The 17,408-nt window shown below is 45.0% G+C and overlaps 1 protein-coding gene across 2 annotated transcripts in view; it reads left to right on the top strand.

The window, feature by feature from the left end:
* Positions 1-17,408, top strand: part of LOC138947328 (mucin-5B-like) — a 224,037-nt gene that overhangs the window by 187,129 nt on the left and 19,500 nt on the right. For both annotated transcript variants that reach the window (XM_070318774.1, XM_070318775.1), the window contains exons 56-64: positions 466-629; positions 4,500-5,430; positions 6,668-6,863; positions 8,533-8,747; positions 10,052-10,238; positions 11,354-11,452; positions 13,189-13,317; positions 14,912-15,058; positions 16,956-17,198. In XM_070318774.1, the coding sequence (XP_070174875.1) occupies positions 466-629; positions 4,500-5,430; positions 6,668-6,863; positions 8,533-8,747; positions 10,052-10,238; positions 11,354-11,452; positions 13,189-13,317; positions 14,912-15,058; positions 16,956-17,198 (2,311 nt within the window). The remainder of the gene's footprint in view (positions 1-465; positions 630-4,499; positions 5,431-6,667; positions 6,864-8,532; positions 8,748-10,051; positions 10,239-11,353; positions 11,453-13,188; positions 13,318-14,911; positions 15,059-16,955; positions 17,199-17,408) is intronic.

Here is a 17,408-nt window from a genome sequence, read left to right as displayed (position 1 = left end):
TGGCCATGAATTTCGTTATTTCCCACGCCAAGCCTCGAGACATGCTATTTTGACAAAAAGAAGCTCTGGGCCTTTCAACCATCCTGACTTATTTTTTGATAGCAAAACTACCATTTTTAATGTTAAAAATTACATGATGTTTTTATAAATCTGCACACACACACACACACACACACACACACACACACACACACACACACACACACACACACACACACACACACACCACACGCAAGCACACACACACACACATACACACACACACAAACACACACACGCGCGCACAAAAAAGAAACACACACACACGAACACACACGAACACACACACACACACGAACACACACACACACACACACACACACACACACACACACACACACGAACACACACACACACACACGAACACACACACACAAACACACACACAAACACACAACTGGATCACTGTGTTTTGTTGTTGTGCAGATCATGATCATCCCCCGTTCGGATGGAACTCTGGCGTCTTTGACACTGGAAGTGTCTGATGACTACAGGAACAAGATCTGCGGCCTGTGTAAGATGCCAGCCGCTAGCAGATACACCATCGAAAGCCCGCCAGAAAGCACGGAGGTGCCCACGGGAACCACCAGGTAAATGTTCGCCAGCACAGTCTGCAAATGTCACTACCATCTGGCGAGTCAACAAAATGATGTTCGAAAATAACTATGTTGGTTTTTTAATGGATTGAGAAAGAGTGGCTCGACCTTGGAAATACAGGGGCAAACAAACGGACGGGACAATGAATTTAACGGCTGCCATATTCGTCGCGTTCATTAATTAATTCATATTGTTTACATGTGCCAATAATTTTATAAAACTGTACCCAAGGGGATATAATAACGATTGGCTGTAGCTTTCGAACACAGAAAAAATTATTTCAGTATTGCAAAGTGGTGTTGATAGTGTCGAATGTAAACAGAACAGTCTCAAACGCCATCTTTGGTTTACGATCAACGGTCTAAAAATAGCCCAAGGCCTGGAGAACTGTTGCTAAACAATGCAATAAAGAATTAATTATTTCTCGTAATTGGTAAGGACTTCAAACCTAAAACTTTGCAGGAAGCTTAATTTATACATCCCCGCAACGATGGGAAAAGCCCTGGAAGTAATTAAACTAATTAAACTATGTCAGCCTTTAAGAAAACGACTGATATCCCCGAGAAAAGAGGTCAGTGTTCTCCGCTCCATATTACGCTGGGTTTTTTTCTCAAAAGTATGCACACCGGAGCTGACTTCAACGCTCATGTGATCATGTCTCTCCGTGCACAGTTCGCCGATCAGGTTTGGAAATACGCTGCTCGCTAGTGATTGGCCTGCAATGTCACGTGTGTTAGTTTGCCTCGTATTTCCAAGATAACAAGAGGCGAAGCCTTCAAGGCTCACGTAAGAAATCGACAAACAGTAACACAAACTCAATCACTCCGTCACACATACACACACACACACACACACACACACACACACACACACACACACACACACACACACATGTACAGTGTTTGGTGAAACTATGCAAGAAAGCGAGACCCTGGATCTGCCAAGAAGTCTCGGCCCGCTCACAATAACAATGACCGAGACTTTCAGTAATTCCTTTGCGTGACGTCTAACCCTCTTACGTCATAATGTGACGTCTTCAAATAGTTTCTATCACACACGTCGAACACTTTTGACCGAGACTGACGTAATCCATAGACTCGGAAATGTTAAAGTTTCTACCACAGACATACACACATACATACATACATACGCACGCACAGACAGACAAAGTTTATCATCGCATAGGCTACACTTACGTGGAGCCAAAAACCTCTTCAACAACCCGTTAATACCTGACAGAGTTATTTCGGGAATTCATCTACGGCCTTGCTGGCTTGAGCGTGTGCTATTTATAGTAGCTCGACGTGTACGTCAGTCGCCTGTTAATTGTACAGTTCTGTTTGTGATGGTGTCTGACTGCTGCTGACTAGTCTCCTTGGGGGCCCGGGTAGCTCAGGGGGTAGAGCACTGGACTTGTTATCCTAGGGTCGCGGGTTAGAATCCAGGCCGGAACGGACACGGGTCAACTTTTTGTGCAGACCCAGAGACGGTATCCATGTCTCACCCCTGTGTCACCACAGTGGCACGTAAAAGACCTCGGTCATTTTGCCATAAGTGTACGCAAACACTTGTGTATCTCATCTAAAGTCGGGGTAACACCCGGGAACATGCCCCTAATGGCTCATCAGACAGTTTTATCGGTACAAGTTCAAATTTCTTCTGAAATGACTAGCGACTGGTTGTATCCTTAGCGGATTATGACTTTATTCAGTTATTCTGCAGAAAAGACAAATGCTGGAGAAAACCCGTTCTTTTCTGCAGCATTTCTGCATAATGTCATCTTTCGCCGAAGCAGCGTTTTTTTCTGCAGCAAAACCTTTTACTGCAGTAAAATTGAAATTAAGAATGCTGCAGTAAAACGGTGCTGTTGTTTTACTGCAGAAACCCTGTTTACATTCTTTCTGCAGCATTTTGTACTGGCTCTTGGCGGATTATGACATTATTCAGTTATTCTGGAGAAAAACCGAAATGCTGGAGAAAAACTGTCTTTTCTGCAGCATTTCTGCATAATGTCATCTTTCGCCGAAGCAACGTTTTTTACTGCAGTAAAACAGTTTTTCTGAAGCATAATGTTTACTTGGTTTTCTGCAGCATTATTGCGATTAACTTTTTCTTCAGAATAGTCTGTGACAGTTTTTCTGGAGAAAAACGAACGACCTTGTAAAGTAGCGTTTGTATTCGTCGCCCCCTGGGATAGTATAATAGTTTGTTCTGCCATTGTTTAATTTGAAACTTTGAACTTCCGGCGGAAAGGAAGTCAGACAGACAAAATACACACACACAACTATTGGTAATTCTGGATGAGTCCATCTCTCGACAGAGGGGGGCTCGCGTGCTCCAACATTATAATGAACCAGTACAAAATGCTGCAGAAAAAGTGTAAACAGGTTTTCTGCAGAAAAAAAACAGCACCGTTTTACTGCAGCATTCTTGATTTCAATTTTACTGCAGTAAAATGTTTTGCTCCAGAAAAACCCGTTGCTTCGGCAAAAGATGACATTATGCAGAAATGCTGCAGAAAAGACAGTTTTTCTCCAGCATTTCTGTTTTTCGGCAGAATAACTGTATAATGCCAAAATGCTGAAGAAAAAGTGTAAACAGTTTTTCTCCAGTAAAACAACATCACCATTTTACTGCAGCATTCTTGATTTCAATTTTACTGCAGTAAAACTGTTTTACTGCAGAAAAAAACGTTGCTCTCGCGAAAGATGACATTATGCAGAAATGCTGCAGAAACAAACAGTTTTTCTCCAGCATTTCTGTTTTTCGGCAGAATAACTGAATAAAGTCATAATCCGCTAAGGATATGGTTGTGGTTTAGTAACAAACAGCATGCATAAGAATGTGCAACTACACCATGTGTGCTCCTCTCTTAGACATGTATTGATGTGTGACACACACACACACACACACACACACATACACACACACACACACACACACACACACACACACACACACACACACACACACACACAGAGAAAATACTCACATAGTATTGTTCCGTAGCCACCCCATCACGTGTAAAGTGTTTTGTCTAATATGGTTGCATGCGTCAGCCATTGTTACATCAGGATACCAAATGTTATTTGTATTGCATTCAAGATGTGCGAGGGGGCAAAATTGTTGTTACCTTTGAACTCGTTTCTTGTCATTCATTAAACATTAAAAAAAAAATACAGTTTGCTAAAAATTGAAAGCTCTTTTAGGGTATTTACATAGGTGTGCAACATTTTACGAATATAAATTGATAAACACCAGAGATACGAAATCAGATAACCAAAGGGAAGTAATCGCTCTGTATGCATACGACATGTGTAATGGAGTAAGCGAGAGTTGTACGGAACCTTTCTCCTGGCACCTGAGATAAGCATTGAAATGAACAAGCGACTTTCATCCTCAAATGAATTGAGGTCATGAGGATGAAAGTTGGTTTCCGTAAACCGGTAATCACGCTAGAGAGAGAAATTCAAGTTTTACGCGAAGCCATTATGGATTGTTCCAGGGTTTTACCCCAACTTTAGATGAGATACACTAGTTATTGTGTGACAGAATAACTGAGGTCATTTACGTGCCACTGTGGTGACACGGGAATGGGACATGGATTCCGTCTTTGGGTCTGTATATTTAGTTGACCCGTGTCCGTCCCAGCCCGGATTCGAACCCGCGACCCTGGGATCACAAGTCTAGAGCTCTACCACCTCAGCTACCCAGGCCTCCCAGGTTATCAGCTAAGTAAAGGGATTTCTCTTCTTCAGACGGGCGTTCCTGTCCTGTTGAAGTTTGTGTTTGCAAGTTTGCGTTAATGAATGCATGCGGAGTTGAAAACATTGAGTCAGTGTTTTGTTTTTCTTGTTTGACAGGTGCACGCCGATCATAACAACTACAGCGGCCCCACGCACCACCACGCCTGCCCCCATCACCACCCCTCTCTTCACAACCCGCTCCACAACAACCCGCGCGTCAATACCACCACCGGCTCCAGCACCACCACCACTGGCTCCAGCACCACCACCAACGGCTCCAGCACCACCACCAACGGCTCCAGCACCACCACCAACGGCTCCAGCACCACCACCAACACGACCAACAACGACTACAACTACTGCAGCACCACCACCAGCAACGACTACACCAGCAGCACCACCACGACCACCAACAACGACTACACCAGCAGCACCACCCCCTGGACCAATTGGCGGACCACCACCCACCCCTCCACCAACTACCAGCACGACAACCACCACCACACCAAAGCCAACTACAACGACTACCACTACCACGACTCTACCCCCGACCACGACCACCACCATGACACCTCCACCAACTACAACCACCACCACAACACCTCCGCCAACAACTACAACCACCACCACCACCACTACTCCAAAACCTACTACAACGACAACTACAACCACCACAACACCTCCACCAACCACTACAACCACCACCACACCTCCACCAACCACTACAACAACCACCACATCTCCACCAACGACTACAACAACCACCACACTTCCACCAACGACCACAACCACCACCACACCTCCACCAACCACCACAACCACCACCACACCCCCACCAACCACTACAACAACCACCACACCTCCACCAACCACTACTACAACCACCACACCTCCACCAACGACCACGACCACCACCACACCTCCACCAACCACTACAACAACCACCACACCTCCACCAACCACTACTACAACCACCACACCTCCACCAACGACCACGACCACCACCACACCTCCACCAACAACTACTACTACCACCACACCAGCACCAGTAAGTTTTTGCTCTTGCCTTTGGGCATTTCATTCTAGGTTAGAACTCCGTATTTATGAAAGACAGGATTAGAAATACTGGTACCTACTAGAAATTTCTCGGACATTCTGTGATTAAAAGTTGGGTTTGGACATGAAGTGGGCACATGGCATGTACATTTTTTTTAAACTGTGGTGTTTATCAACGCACCTCAATAAAAGTGTCCACACTAATGAAAATAACTAGGATGAGCTTGTATACTAAGTTTTATAATTATGTATGCAAAACTTTCAAATTAATGACCCCCCCCCCCCCCACACACACACACAAAATTTGAAAAAAAAGAAAGTGCAATGACTTTTGCACTCAACCTTTGGAAATTGTTGATTGACTGAAGATGTTTCTGGTTTAATAACAAACAAGATGCATTGGACAATTCGATAAAACTATTTGTGGTCCTCTGCGAGACATCTAGTGTATTGGTGTTGAACATGTCGCGCAAAAATGAAGAAAGTTTTGAAATAGACGCTCATTCAAAGGGCTTATAAACAGAATATCGACGTCGTCATAGAATTCTCGCGTAACTCATTTTAGACAGCTATTCAGCAGAAGGCCAAAACTGATTATTTTATACACGAAATGGTCTTTATATTTGTACCTGATATCGATAGAAAGATAAAATACTGTTAAATCATGTATTGTCCGTCGTATTTTAGAGAAAGTTTCTCATTGAGAATGATTTACTTAGTCTAAAGCACACAAATATCAAAATCGCCCAGAATCGAGTTACGCCAAAATGTCAGGACGACGACGATAGCTGAGAAAGAGGAGGGGAGTCTTACATCTGTACTTAAAACTCAATTCTTAAAATGTCCTGCAGTGGAGGCCCCAAATTGAAGACGCTTCATTTGGAACCTCATCTTTTCCAAAGCCTCGTGCAATCTTTGACGTCAAAGCGAAGCAAAGACACGTCACTCTGGAAAGTGTAGCGTGACGTGAAAGTTTGAAAACTTCTACCAGGAGAAACAGCATAGCGTAAAAGGGTTTCCATAATGACATTTGTCTCGGTGACTCTGTCTTCGTAAGCAGTCGAAAAACAGGTCCCTGCCAGACTCGTTTGACATCCCCTCATTTACTTGATATACACACGTGTAGTTTGAACGATATTGTTATCTCATGAGTGGTCTCACTCGTGGTATGTAGGATAATGGGTATTACTAGTGTAGTCCACTGTATAAACGCGTTGTTTTCCTTGTAGGACCCGTGCCAGGCCCAGATGGACTTCTGCAACAAGATGAAATCGTACTGCAACATCGAGGTGGCTGATTGCGTGGAGCAGACCTGTGAGAGGGATGTCAAGGAGTGTGACTACATCTCCACAACCACCTTCTACCAGTGCCAGAAGGCGGGACAGGCGGAGCTGGCCAAGTTCCTCAAGGCCAACTGCCAGAAAGGTGCGCATCTCACTCCTTCCCTTTCTTGGTTTAAAGCCCCACTCCGCCTAACATGAGGTTTACAGAACGATGACATTTTTCAATAAAACAGCATTACTAACCTTATGGGACACACTCACAATCGCATTCAACAACATTAAATGACACCTACAGATCACTTGAATTGCTATGTAGCACGCGTAAACCACACACCGGTTCTCGTGGTTTATTCAAACATTTCACGACACAATCCAGTCACTTCTTAACTGTGCGTCTTGGGAAAAAATGACAGTTTCGAGAAAGAAGTTTTTTTCTCGGTGACTCTCTTTTTAGCAGTGCAAAGTGTTTTGTAAGCTCACCGCTAGGCTGTGGATGTATTTATATCATAGCTGAGCCAGACCTGTTTACCCCCAAAGCTTGAAAAAAAATAGTAATCCGATGACCAAAATAGTAACCCAGTGGTTACAAACGCCAACATTAGCAACGCAAACCTCATTTGAAGCACATTTGAAAGTCGTAGTCTGGACTCTAATAGAGTATTTTTTCCCAAAAATCCTAAAAATATTAATAAATTACTCCAAGATAGTAAGGGTAAACAGGTCTGTTGATATTATTAATGCCTTGTGTTGATTGCACACAGAGTGTGGTTCTCACCGCTAGGTTGTGTATGTGTCGGTATCATATCTCTTTAACGCCTTGTGTTGATTGCACGCAGAGTGTGGCCCTCACCGCTAGGTTGTGCATGTGTCGGTATCATATCTCTTTAACGCCTTGTGTTGATTGCACGCAGAGTGTGGCCCTCACCGCTAGGTTGTGCATGTGTCGGTATCATATCTCTTTAACGCCTTGTGTTGATTGCACGCAGAGTGTGGCCCTCACCGCTAGGTTGTGCATGTGTCGGTATCATATCTCTTTAACGCCTTGTGTTGATTGCACGCAGAGTGTGGCCCTCACCGCTAGGTTGTGCATGTGTCGGTATCATATCTCTTTAACGCCTTGTGTTGATTGCACGCAGAGTGTGGCCCTCACCGCTAGGTTGTGCATGTGTCGGTATCATATCTCTTTAACGCCTTGTGTTGATTGCACGCAGAGTGTGGCCCTCACCGCTAGGTTGTGCATGTGTCGGTATCATATCTCATTAACGCCTTGTGTTGATTGCACGCAGAGTGTGGCCCTCACCGCTAGGTTGTGCATGTGTCGGTATCATATCTCTTTAACGCCTTGTGTTGATTGCACGCAGAGTGTGGCCCTCACCGCTAGGTTGTGCATGTGTCGGTATCATATCTCATTAACGCCTTGTGTTGATTGCACGCAGAGTGTGGCCCTCACCGCTAGGTTGTGCATGTGTCGGTATCATATCTCTTTAACGCCTTGTGTTGATTGCACGCAGAGTGTGGCCCTCACCGCTAGGTTGTGCATGTGTCGGTATCATATCTCTTTAACGCCTTGTGTTGATTGCACGCAGAGTGTGGCCCTCACCGCTAGGTTGTGCATGTGTCGGTATCATATCTCATTAACGCCTTGTGTTGATTGTACGCAGAGTGTGGCCCTCACCGCTAGGTTGTGCATGTGTCGGTATCATATCTCTTTAACGCCTTGTGTTGATTGTACGCAGAGTGTGGCTCTCACCGCTAGGTTGTGCATGTGTCGGTATCATATCTCTTTAACGCCTTGTGTTGATTGCACGCAGAGTGTGGCCCCAACCAGATGCTGGTGCTGTGGCCGGTGTCCGAGGGAGTGCCATCGTGCAGAGACCAAGACTTTGACCCGCTGTCCGAATCCGTGGCGCTGGACCTTGCCTTCAAGTGCATGTGCGACAATAACCGTGGCTACTTCTATGAGAACAAGCAGTGTGTGCCCAAAACCGAGTGTGGATGCTCTATGGATGGTGGAGATTACAGACCAGTAAGTAGTAGGAGAGAGAGAGAGAAAGGGGGGGCGGGATTTGGGGTGAGGGAGAGAAAGTGAGAGAGAGAAAGGGGGATGAGAGAGGGAAGGGGAGGGGGGAGAGGGAGGGGAAAATCAGAGAGAGAGGTTGGGGGGGGGGGTCAGAGAGAGAGAGAGAGAGAGAGAGATGGGGGGTGAGGGAGAGAGAGGGGGGATGCGAGAGGGGGGGGGGGATCACAGAGAGAGAGAGAGAGAGAGGCAGGAAAGAGAGAGAGGGGAAATCAGAGAGAGAGAGGGAAAAAGGTGAGCGGAGGAAGAAAGAGGGAGGGAGAAAGGAGAAAGGAGGAAGGGGGAGGGGGGGGGGGGGTGGTGGACTGTCAGAGACAAACAGAAAACGTATCTCAGAAAGGGTTGCAACCAGTTTCTCAGTGTCAAGAAGATCAGAGCCATCTCTTGCTTGATTTTCGGCGTGTCCACTATAAAGACCAATGGCTCAATGTTCTGGTGACTTTCTTGTTTTATTACAAATTAAAACGTGCCAGAACCTTACCATTCGTGGGTTTTTTAAATTCTGTATCTTGGAATAGTTGTTGGGTTCAAGATGGACGAAGAATGATGAAAACGTTAAAAATTCAAACGAACCTGAACCTCAGTTACCATTAGTGTTTTTATTTATTCGTTATCTTTGAACAGTTGGTGTTTTTAAGGTAAAGCAAATTGAATCATCAATTTTTTTTAAATAATTTCTAGGATGAGAGTCCCTTGTTCATTTCAATGCTTGTTATTCTCTCAGGAGCCGGGAGATTGCTTCTGTATAACTCTCGCTTACTCTATTACACATTCCGTATGCATTTGATTTGTGAATTATCTGTCTTTGGCTCTACCAGACGAGCAGTTATTGCCCTTGGTTGCAAAAAAGGCCTGTTTGACACAACTTACTTCCCTTTTGGTTATTTAAATTGAATCCTCATTTTCCAGGTGGGCGGGGGCCGGGTAGCTCAGTTGGTAGAGCACTGGACTTGTGATCGGAAGGTCGCAGGTTCGAATTCGGGCCGGGACGAACACGGGTCAACTTTATGTGCAGATCCAGAGACAGAAGCCATGTCCCATCCCCGTGTCACCACAATGGCACATACAAGATCTTGGTCATGCTGCCATAAGTGCAGATGGCTGAAACCACCTAAACACGCATTCACTTGTGGATCTCGTCAAAAGCCGTGAGGGCGTAAAACTCGAATCATATAACCCATATCTTGTCCTTAAGAGGCGAAATATTTAGCCTGTAGGACATAAAGCATTCTCCCTTTCCCTTTCCTTTGCAGCTGGGAGACACATGGAGCGAGGATGATTGCTCCAAGGACTATGCTTGCAAAGCAGGAGAGATCGTGACCAAGGAACGCACGTGTGACAAAAACTCTGTGTGCGTGAAAGACGGAGAAAAGCCCGAGTGCCAGTGCAAGGATGACGACAAAGATCGAGGTGTTCCCACCATGCCCAACGGATGTACACGTGAGTTGGTTTGAACACAATTTTATTCAAAAATACATGACCTGAAACAGTTGTCAAAAATGCAGCTAGGACACGAACTCAAGCAAATGCCTATTTTCCGTGACCATAACAATACTAAGTTAAAAAAAGTTAAAAAACAAAGGAATACTGTACTCACCAATACAAGAACGGGACAAGACGGTACGAATTTTCGCTTATGGAAGCTTCATCAGGAAAAACAAGAACACAAAAGACAACAAAAAGCAGACGCAACACGGTTTCAAACCTTGTTCGTTCCGTGTTGCGTCTGCTTTTTGTTGTCTTTTGTGTTCTTGTTTTTCCTGATGAAGCTTCCATAAGCGAAAATTCGTACCGTCTTGTCCCGTTCTTGTATTGGTGAGTACAGTATTCCTTTGTTTTTTAACTTTGTTCATCTTACCACAGTCACTTCGTTGTTTAGATTTAGAATACTAAGTTACACACATTTTCATGATGGTGGACAACACACTTATTAACCAGAAGAACAAAATCTAGGAGTGGGGGATGGGGAACTAAATCAAAACAGAGGGATCTACAGGGAGAAAGAAAAAGAAAAGGGAAACCACGTGAGTTGCATGACAACGTGGAATTAAGCTGTTATATATCCATGTTTTTAGTTGATGATACAGTTGTGATAATTATGTGTCCTGGTTTTCTTCCCTGGTTTGGCTTGTGTTGACAGTCTATGGGCGGGGTTTGAACTTTCTCTTTGTTTTAGTCTCTGCCTCTCTCTCCGCTGTCTGTGTGTCTGTGTGTCTCCCCACACCCCCCCCCCCCCCCCACTCCCTCTCTCTTACACCCAAATCCACACACGGGTACTCTCTCTCTCTCAATCTCTCTCTCTCTATCTCTCTCTCTTGCATACACACACACAAACACACACTCTCTCTCTCTCTTCCTTCCTCTCTTTTTCTCTCTCTCACTCTCCTTTATTTCTCTCACTCTCCCCATCTCTCTCTCTCTCTCACTCTCCCCACCTCTCTCTCTCTCACTCTCCCCACCTCTCTCTCTCTCTCTCTCTCTCTCTCTCTCTCTCTCTCTCGTCTCTCTGCCTTTGGAATGATGGTAATCCTGACACTGTTGTTCGTGATTGACAGCGACACCACGTGGCAACGAGACCTGCTACCTGATGGGCTCTGAAGACGAGAAATGCTACTGTAACAAGGGATTCGCGCCTACCTGTGACGGTTGCCAAGGTGGGTCAGAGATAATAATAACACTAATATACAGAGCTTATACAGCGCGAACCACATTAAGCTATGCTCTACGCGCTTTACATATTAACTTTGAATAAAACCATACTATTTATAAACATCAAATATGTGACCCTCCACCACGAAATGAGTCGCATGTCACCTTTGCATGATTTTCCTATTTTTACATTTTTCTAAAGAGTTTTTTATGCTCTATCCAGTGGTGAAAACCGTTTTAGAAAAGAGCGAAAACTGTTTGAGTTATAAGCCTGTGACTAAGGTGACCCTCACACTGTTACTAGACACCCACCGGACTTATATCATGCCTAGCGCAGAACCGCGCGAGGTAACATGCGACTCATTTCGTGGTGGAGGGTCACATATATATATATATACGACTAGTGTCTGTCTGTCTGTCTGTTCGCGATGCACGGCCAAAGTTCTCGGTGGATCTTTTTCAAATTTGGACACCGTATTCAACTACACCCCGGACACAACCTCATCGACGATATATTTCAACACGTGCTCTCAGCGCGCAGCGCTTTGCGCGCTGAACCGATTTTTTTTTTTTTTTTTTTTTTTTGTCGGGATCTACTACCAGTAACTCTTCCTTATCTTCTCCAGTGTTTTCAGCCGCGATTATCTTCCTTCCTCCGTGTGGCGTCAATCCATATTCCCGTTACTACGTTACTATTTTTAGAAGGTCATTCTTTCTTTATTTATTTGGTGTTTAACGTCGTTTTCAACCACGAAGGTTATATCGCGACGAGGGAAAGGGGGGAGATGGGATGGGGGAAAAGGGGGAGATGGGATAGAGCCACTTGTTAAGTGTTTCTTGTTCACAAAAGCACTAATCAAAACATTGCTCCAGGGGCTTGCAACGTAGTACAATATATGACCTTACTGGGAGAATGCAAGTTTCCAGTACAAAGGACCAAACATTTCTTACATACTGCTTGACTAAAATCTTTACAAACATTGACTATATTCTATACAAGAACCACTTAACAAGGGTTAAAGGAGAAACAGAATCCGTTAGTCGCCTCATACGACATGCGGGGTGCAGAGAAATAACGATGTGGAAAAGAAGACTTTTGGTAAGTGAAATAAAGGTGATGGATCCAGTCAGGTAGAAATAAGACAACAAGAATAGAATTGGAAAACTGTAGGGAATAGTAGGGAGAGTTTTCTTGGAAGGAAATATAGGTGAAAGGACTGGTAAGGCAGAAATAAGACAAAAGAAGAGAAGAAACAGAACCGTTAGTCACCTCTTCTCATACACGTAAAATTCCACTCGTGCAAAAAACACGAGTGTACGTGGGAGTTTCAGCCCACGAACGAAGAAGAAGAAGAAGAAGAGTCGCCTCTTACGACATGCTGGGCAGCATCGGGTAAATTCTTTCTAGTCCCAACCAATATGGGACTCCCCCTAACCCGCGGGGGGTTGCACGTTACTATTTTTAGAAGGCCTCCAGTGTTTTGCGCGTTTATCTCCTTTCCTTCGTGCGCCGGCGAAGCCGGCGTGGTCCCAGGCGCAGCCTGGTATTCGGCTCTACTTCTTCCGGGCGAAGCCGGTACCCGGCGAAGCGGGTAATCATCTAGTATATGTGTACGCCGGCTTAGCCGGCGCACGAAGGAAAGGAGATAAATCAAGGTCTTATCGGGAAGGAGGGGTGGGGGGTGGGGGGAGTCCACTGTGTGTAACGACTCGCCTGATGGTTCCTTGTACCTGTTTACAGACATCAACGAGTGCGCCCTACAAGAGGGCCTGTGCAACGGACGACGTGAACGCTGTGAGAACACTGCAGGCAGCTACCGATGTGCGTGCCAGGACGGCTTCAAGCGCAACGCTCGGGGAAAATGCGTCGGTCAGTATCTGCTACAACTTTCACTGTGTTTGTCTGATGGGGTGACGCAGTAGTCCCCCTTCCACAGCAGCTTTTCTACTCTGGTAGAGTTATCTCCCAGTCTTGAGTATGAGCTATTTATAGTAGCTCTATGTTAGCTATTTATAGTATAGCTCTACATTTCGTGTGCGTCAGTGGACAGCGGCTCACACCTGTCCGGCGTGGAGAAGTGTTTGTGACAGAGTCTCTTGGTATGATCTGGCAAACGTTGGAGTGAATGAATGAAAATTGGGGGGGGGGGGGGTTAATGTCCCTCAGGACAAGTGCCTATTTACACCCCCGGTATAGGGGTGTGTATAGGTTTCGGTCGATGTGTTTGTTTGTTTGTTTGTGTGTTTGTGTTCGCATATAGATCTCAAGAATGAACGGACCGATCGTCACCAAACTTGGTGAACAGGTTCTATACATTCCTGAGACGGTCCTTACAAAACTTGGGACCAGTCAAACACACGGTTAGGGAGTTATTGGTGGATTAAGATTCTACAAGGACTTACAGAGAAACATATTAATGGTCAAAGGGAAATAACCTTCTCAGTTGGTGGCAGTGAGAATGGGTGCAGTGAGAATGGTTATTTCCCTTTGACCAACGGGGGTGTTTTTCCTACCTCGGAGGAATTTCTTGTTTGGACATGACTTGGGTTATATGATACGTTGGGGTTCAGCAACAGCAGATTTTGTATAGGGCTATGAATGTATCCCCAGCTCACTCCCGTTTGACTGGGTTTGCCTCCAGAGGTGATTCGAGTGTTTTGTGCACTTGTTAACATTTGGTCGAGTGTTTTGTGCACTTGTTAACATTTGGTCGAGTGTTTTGTGCACTTGTTAACATTTGGTCGAGTGTTTTGTGCACTTGTTAACATTTGGTCAAGTGTTTTGTGCACTTGTTAACATTTGGTCGAGTGTTTTGTGCACTTGTTAACATTTGGTCGAGTGTTTTGTGCACTTGTTAACATTTGGTCGAGTGTTTTGTGCACTTGTTAACATTTGGTCGAGTGTTTTGTGCACTTGTTAACATTTGGTCGAGTGTTTTGTGCACTTGTTAACATTTGGTCGAGTGTTTTGTGCACTTGTTAACATTTGGTCGAGTGTTTGCTTTATAGGTTGCTTGCTTAGTGTGTGTGTCCAAGATACAGAAGTAAGGTCAATATTGTTATAGTCTCTGAAAGTTGACACTGTCCTCACTATGCCTGGTTCATCTACAAACTAAAATCCACATTGACGGTTCAAGTTTGGGGGTGGGGGTAGCTCAGTCAGTAGAGCACGGGGCTTGTGATTCGTGGGTCAGGGATTCGAATCCGGGCCGGGACAAACACAGTACAGGTCAACTTTATTTGCAGACTCAGGGACGGTATCCATGTCCCATTCCCGTGAACCAAATTTCCCAGCGATGAGACAAGAATGTTAATTAAAGTAAAGTAAAGTAAAGTAAGATTCAGGAGGCTTGGTCCCCGTGCTCCACGTGTATGTCTGCCAACGTTGCCATGCCGTTCCTGTGGTATGTGTGTGTGTGTGTGTGTGTGTGTGTGTGTGTATGGCTATCCCCTCTCTGTTGCAGACATCAACGAGTGCATGGAATTGGACAACCCTTGCGGAAAAGCCGGAGCAGGTGCTAGATGTGTCAACTTCATCGGCAAGTACTCCTGCCAGTGCTGCGCTGGATACGACCTGGTTGCCGGTGGAAAATGCCAGAGGAACACAGCACGTGAGTCTTTCCTACCAGCTAGCACCATCTTTGTTTGAACAAGGCCAAAAGATAGTGCCTGCGTGGGTACCCTCCCATGTGGGAATTCGAGGCAACTCAGCAGCTAATCAAGCTGCTTAAGAAGCAAGAGAAATGTCCATTACTGACAAAAGTTTCGTGCCGAAATATTGATTATAGATATAAACGTACCTAACCTGGTTACTGGTGTGTTTCCTTTTTATTTACAAGTTTTCATATTTCAAAGCTCGCGCGAACCACATGCAAAGTTGGTGTTACAGGAAAAGTACTTTAGTCATTTGTAAGTCTTATCGGGGATGAAAAGTGTGGCAAAAGTTAAAACATTCTTAGGCGAGCAATCTGTTGGGAGCTGCCACATAGGTAACATTGACTACCCTGAAAACGGAGCGTGACTGCCTTTACGTGACGGGAAGAAAACGTCCTTTCACGAGAAGGACTAATCGTAAAAAGTGTGATGTAGGAGATGTAGCCCAGGAACAAAAGTTGTAATCAATCAATCAATCAATCAATCAATCAATCAATCAATATGAGGCTTATATCGCGCGTATTCCGTGGGTACAGTTCTAAGCGCAGGGATTTTTTTATTTTTTTAATTTTTTTTTATGCAATTTATATTGCGCACATATTCAAGGCGCAGGGATTTATTTATGCCGTGTGAGATGGAATTTTTTTACACAATATATCACGCATTCACATCGGCCAGCAGATCGCAGCCATTTCGGCGCATATCCTACTTTTCACGGCCTATTATTCCAAGTCACACGGGTATTTTGGTGGACATTTTTATCTATGCCTATACAATTTTGCCAGGAAAGACCCTTTTGTCAATCGTGGGATCTTTAACGTGCACACCCCAATGTAGTGTACTCGAAGGGACCTCTGTTTTTCGTCTCATCCGAAAGACTAGCACTTGAACCCACCACCTAGGTTAGGAAAGGGGGGAGAAAATTGCTAACGCCCTGACCCAGGGTCGAACTCACAACCTCTCGCTGCCGAGCGCAAGTGCGTTACCACTCGGCCACCCAATGTGTGTGTAAGCCAATGGGTGCATATTTCTGCACCGGCTTTGTGCTGTGTGTTCCGGCAGTCACTGTGCGTGTGCCGGAAGAAGATAGACATTTGCACAAGAATCTGTATGAAGTTCACGCAGAGTTTTTAGACGCCACAACCAGCTGCGTAGTTCTCTCTGGTTGTGATTCAGACACTATTATAAGCTGTAGCCTTGTCGTTTCCTTGCCGATTATTGTCAATGTTATTAACGTGTGAAAAGAATATCGGCCAGTTTAAAAAAGAAACAGGTGTTTGTTTGTTTGTTTCCTTGTCGATGATTTTCAATGTCGTGAATTTGGAAAAGGAACGATGAAAGCAACCAAGGTGACATTGTTTGTTGCTGTTTCCATGCCGATGATATGTCAATGTCATCAATGTGAAAAAAGAATGATGAAAGCAACCAAGGTGACCTTGTTTGTTGTTATTTCAATGCCGATGATTGTCAATGTCATGAATGTGGAAAAGGAACGATGAAAGCAACCAAGGTGACATTGTTTGTTGTTGTTTCCATGCCGATGATTGTCAATGTCATCAATGTGGAAAAAGAATGATGAAAGCAACCAAGGTGACCTTGTTTGTTGTTATTTCAATGCCGATGATTGTCAATGTCATGAATGTGGAAAAGGAACGATGAAAGCAACCAAGGTGACCTTGTTTGTTGTTGGTTTCATGCTGATGATTGTCAATGTCATGAATGTGGAAAAGGAACGATGAAAGCAACCAAGGTGACCTTCGTTGTTGTTTCAATCCCGATGATTGTCAATGACATCGATGTGGACAAAGAATGTCAGCCTGTTTAAACCAACCAAGGTGACCTTGTCCATTGCAGGTGTGCCTGTGATGCCAAGCAACCCACCATGCTGCCCTTGCCCTGGCAGCTTGGTCGAGTGTATTCTCCCACAGAACGGACCCGCTAACGGCTGCTACGTGAGCAGTCGAGGCTTCGCCAAGAACTACGAGCAGTTCAGATACCTGTACGAGGAGTACTGTCTCGCAGGGAAGACGGTTAATCCCTCCAGATGGAAGTACGGCAAATGTCCGAGTTTCCTCCCCACTGAACCACCCCCAGGAAGTAAGTGTTTGCTCGGAGAAAGAGGGAAATGTGGAGGGGAGGTGAAGGAGTGTGAGAAAAAGACGAGACCAGAGAAAGAGATGTGTTTGTGTGTGTGTGTGGGGGGGCTGTTTGTGTGTGTTTGTGTGTGTGGAGGGGCTGTTTGTGTGTGTGTGGGGGGGGGGCTGTTTGTGTGTGTTTGTGTGTGTGTGGAGGGGCTGTTTGTGTGTG

Source organism: Littorina saxatilis, linkage group LG14 (genome assembly GCF_037325665.1).
Source record: "Littorina saxatilis isolate snail1 linkage group LG14, US_GU_Lsax_2.0, whole genome shotgun sequence".
Classification (NCBI taxonomy): Eukaryota; Metazoa; Mollusca; class Gastropoda; order Littorinimorpha; family Littorinidae; genus Littorina; species Littorina saxatilis.
The sequence above is the reverse complement of the archived record's forward strand: the minus strand, read 5'-3'. Positions and strand labels throughout refer to the sequence as shown.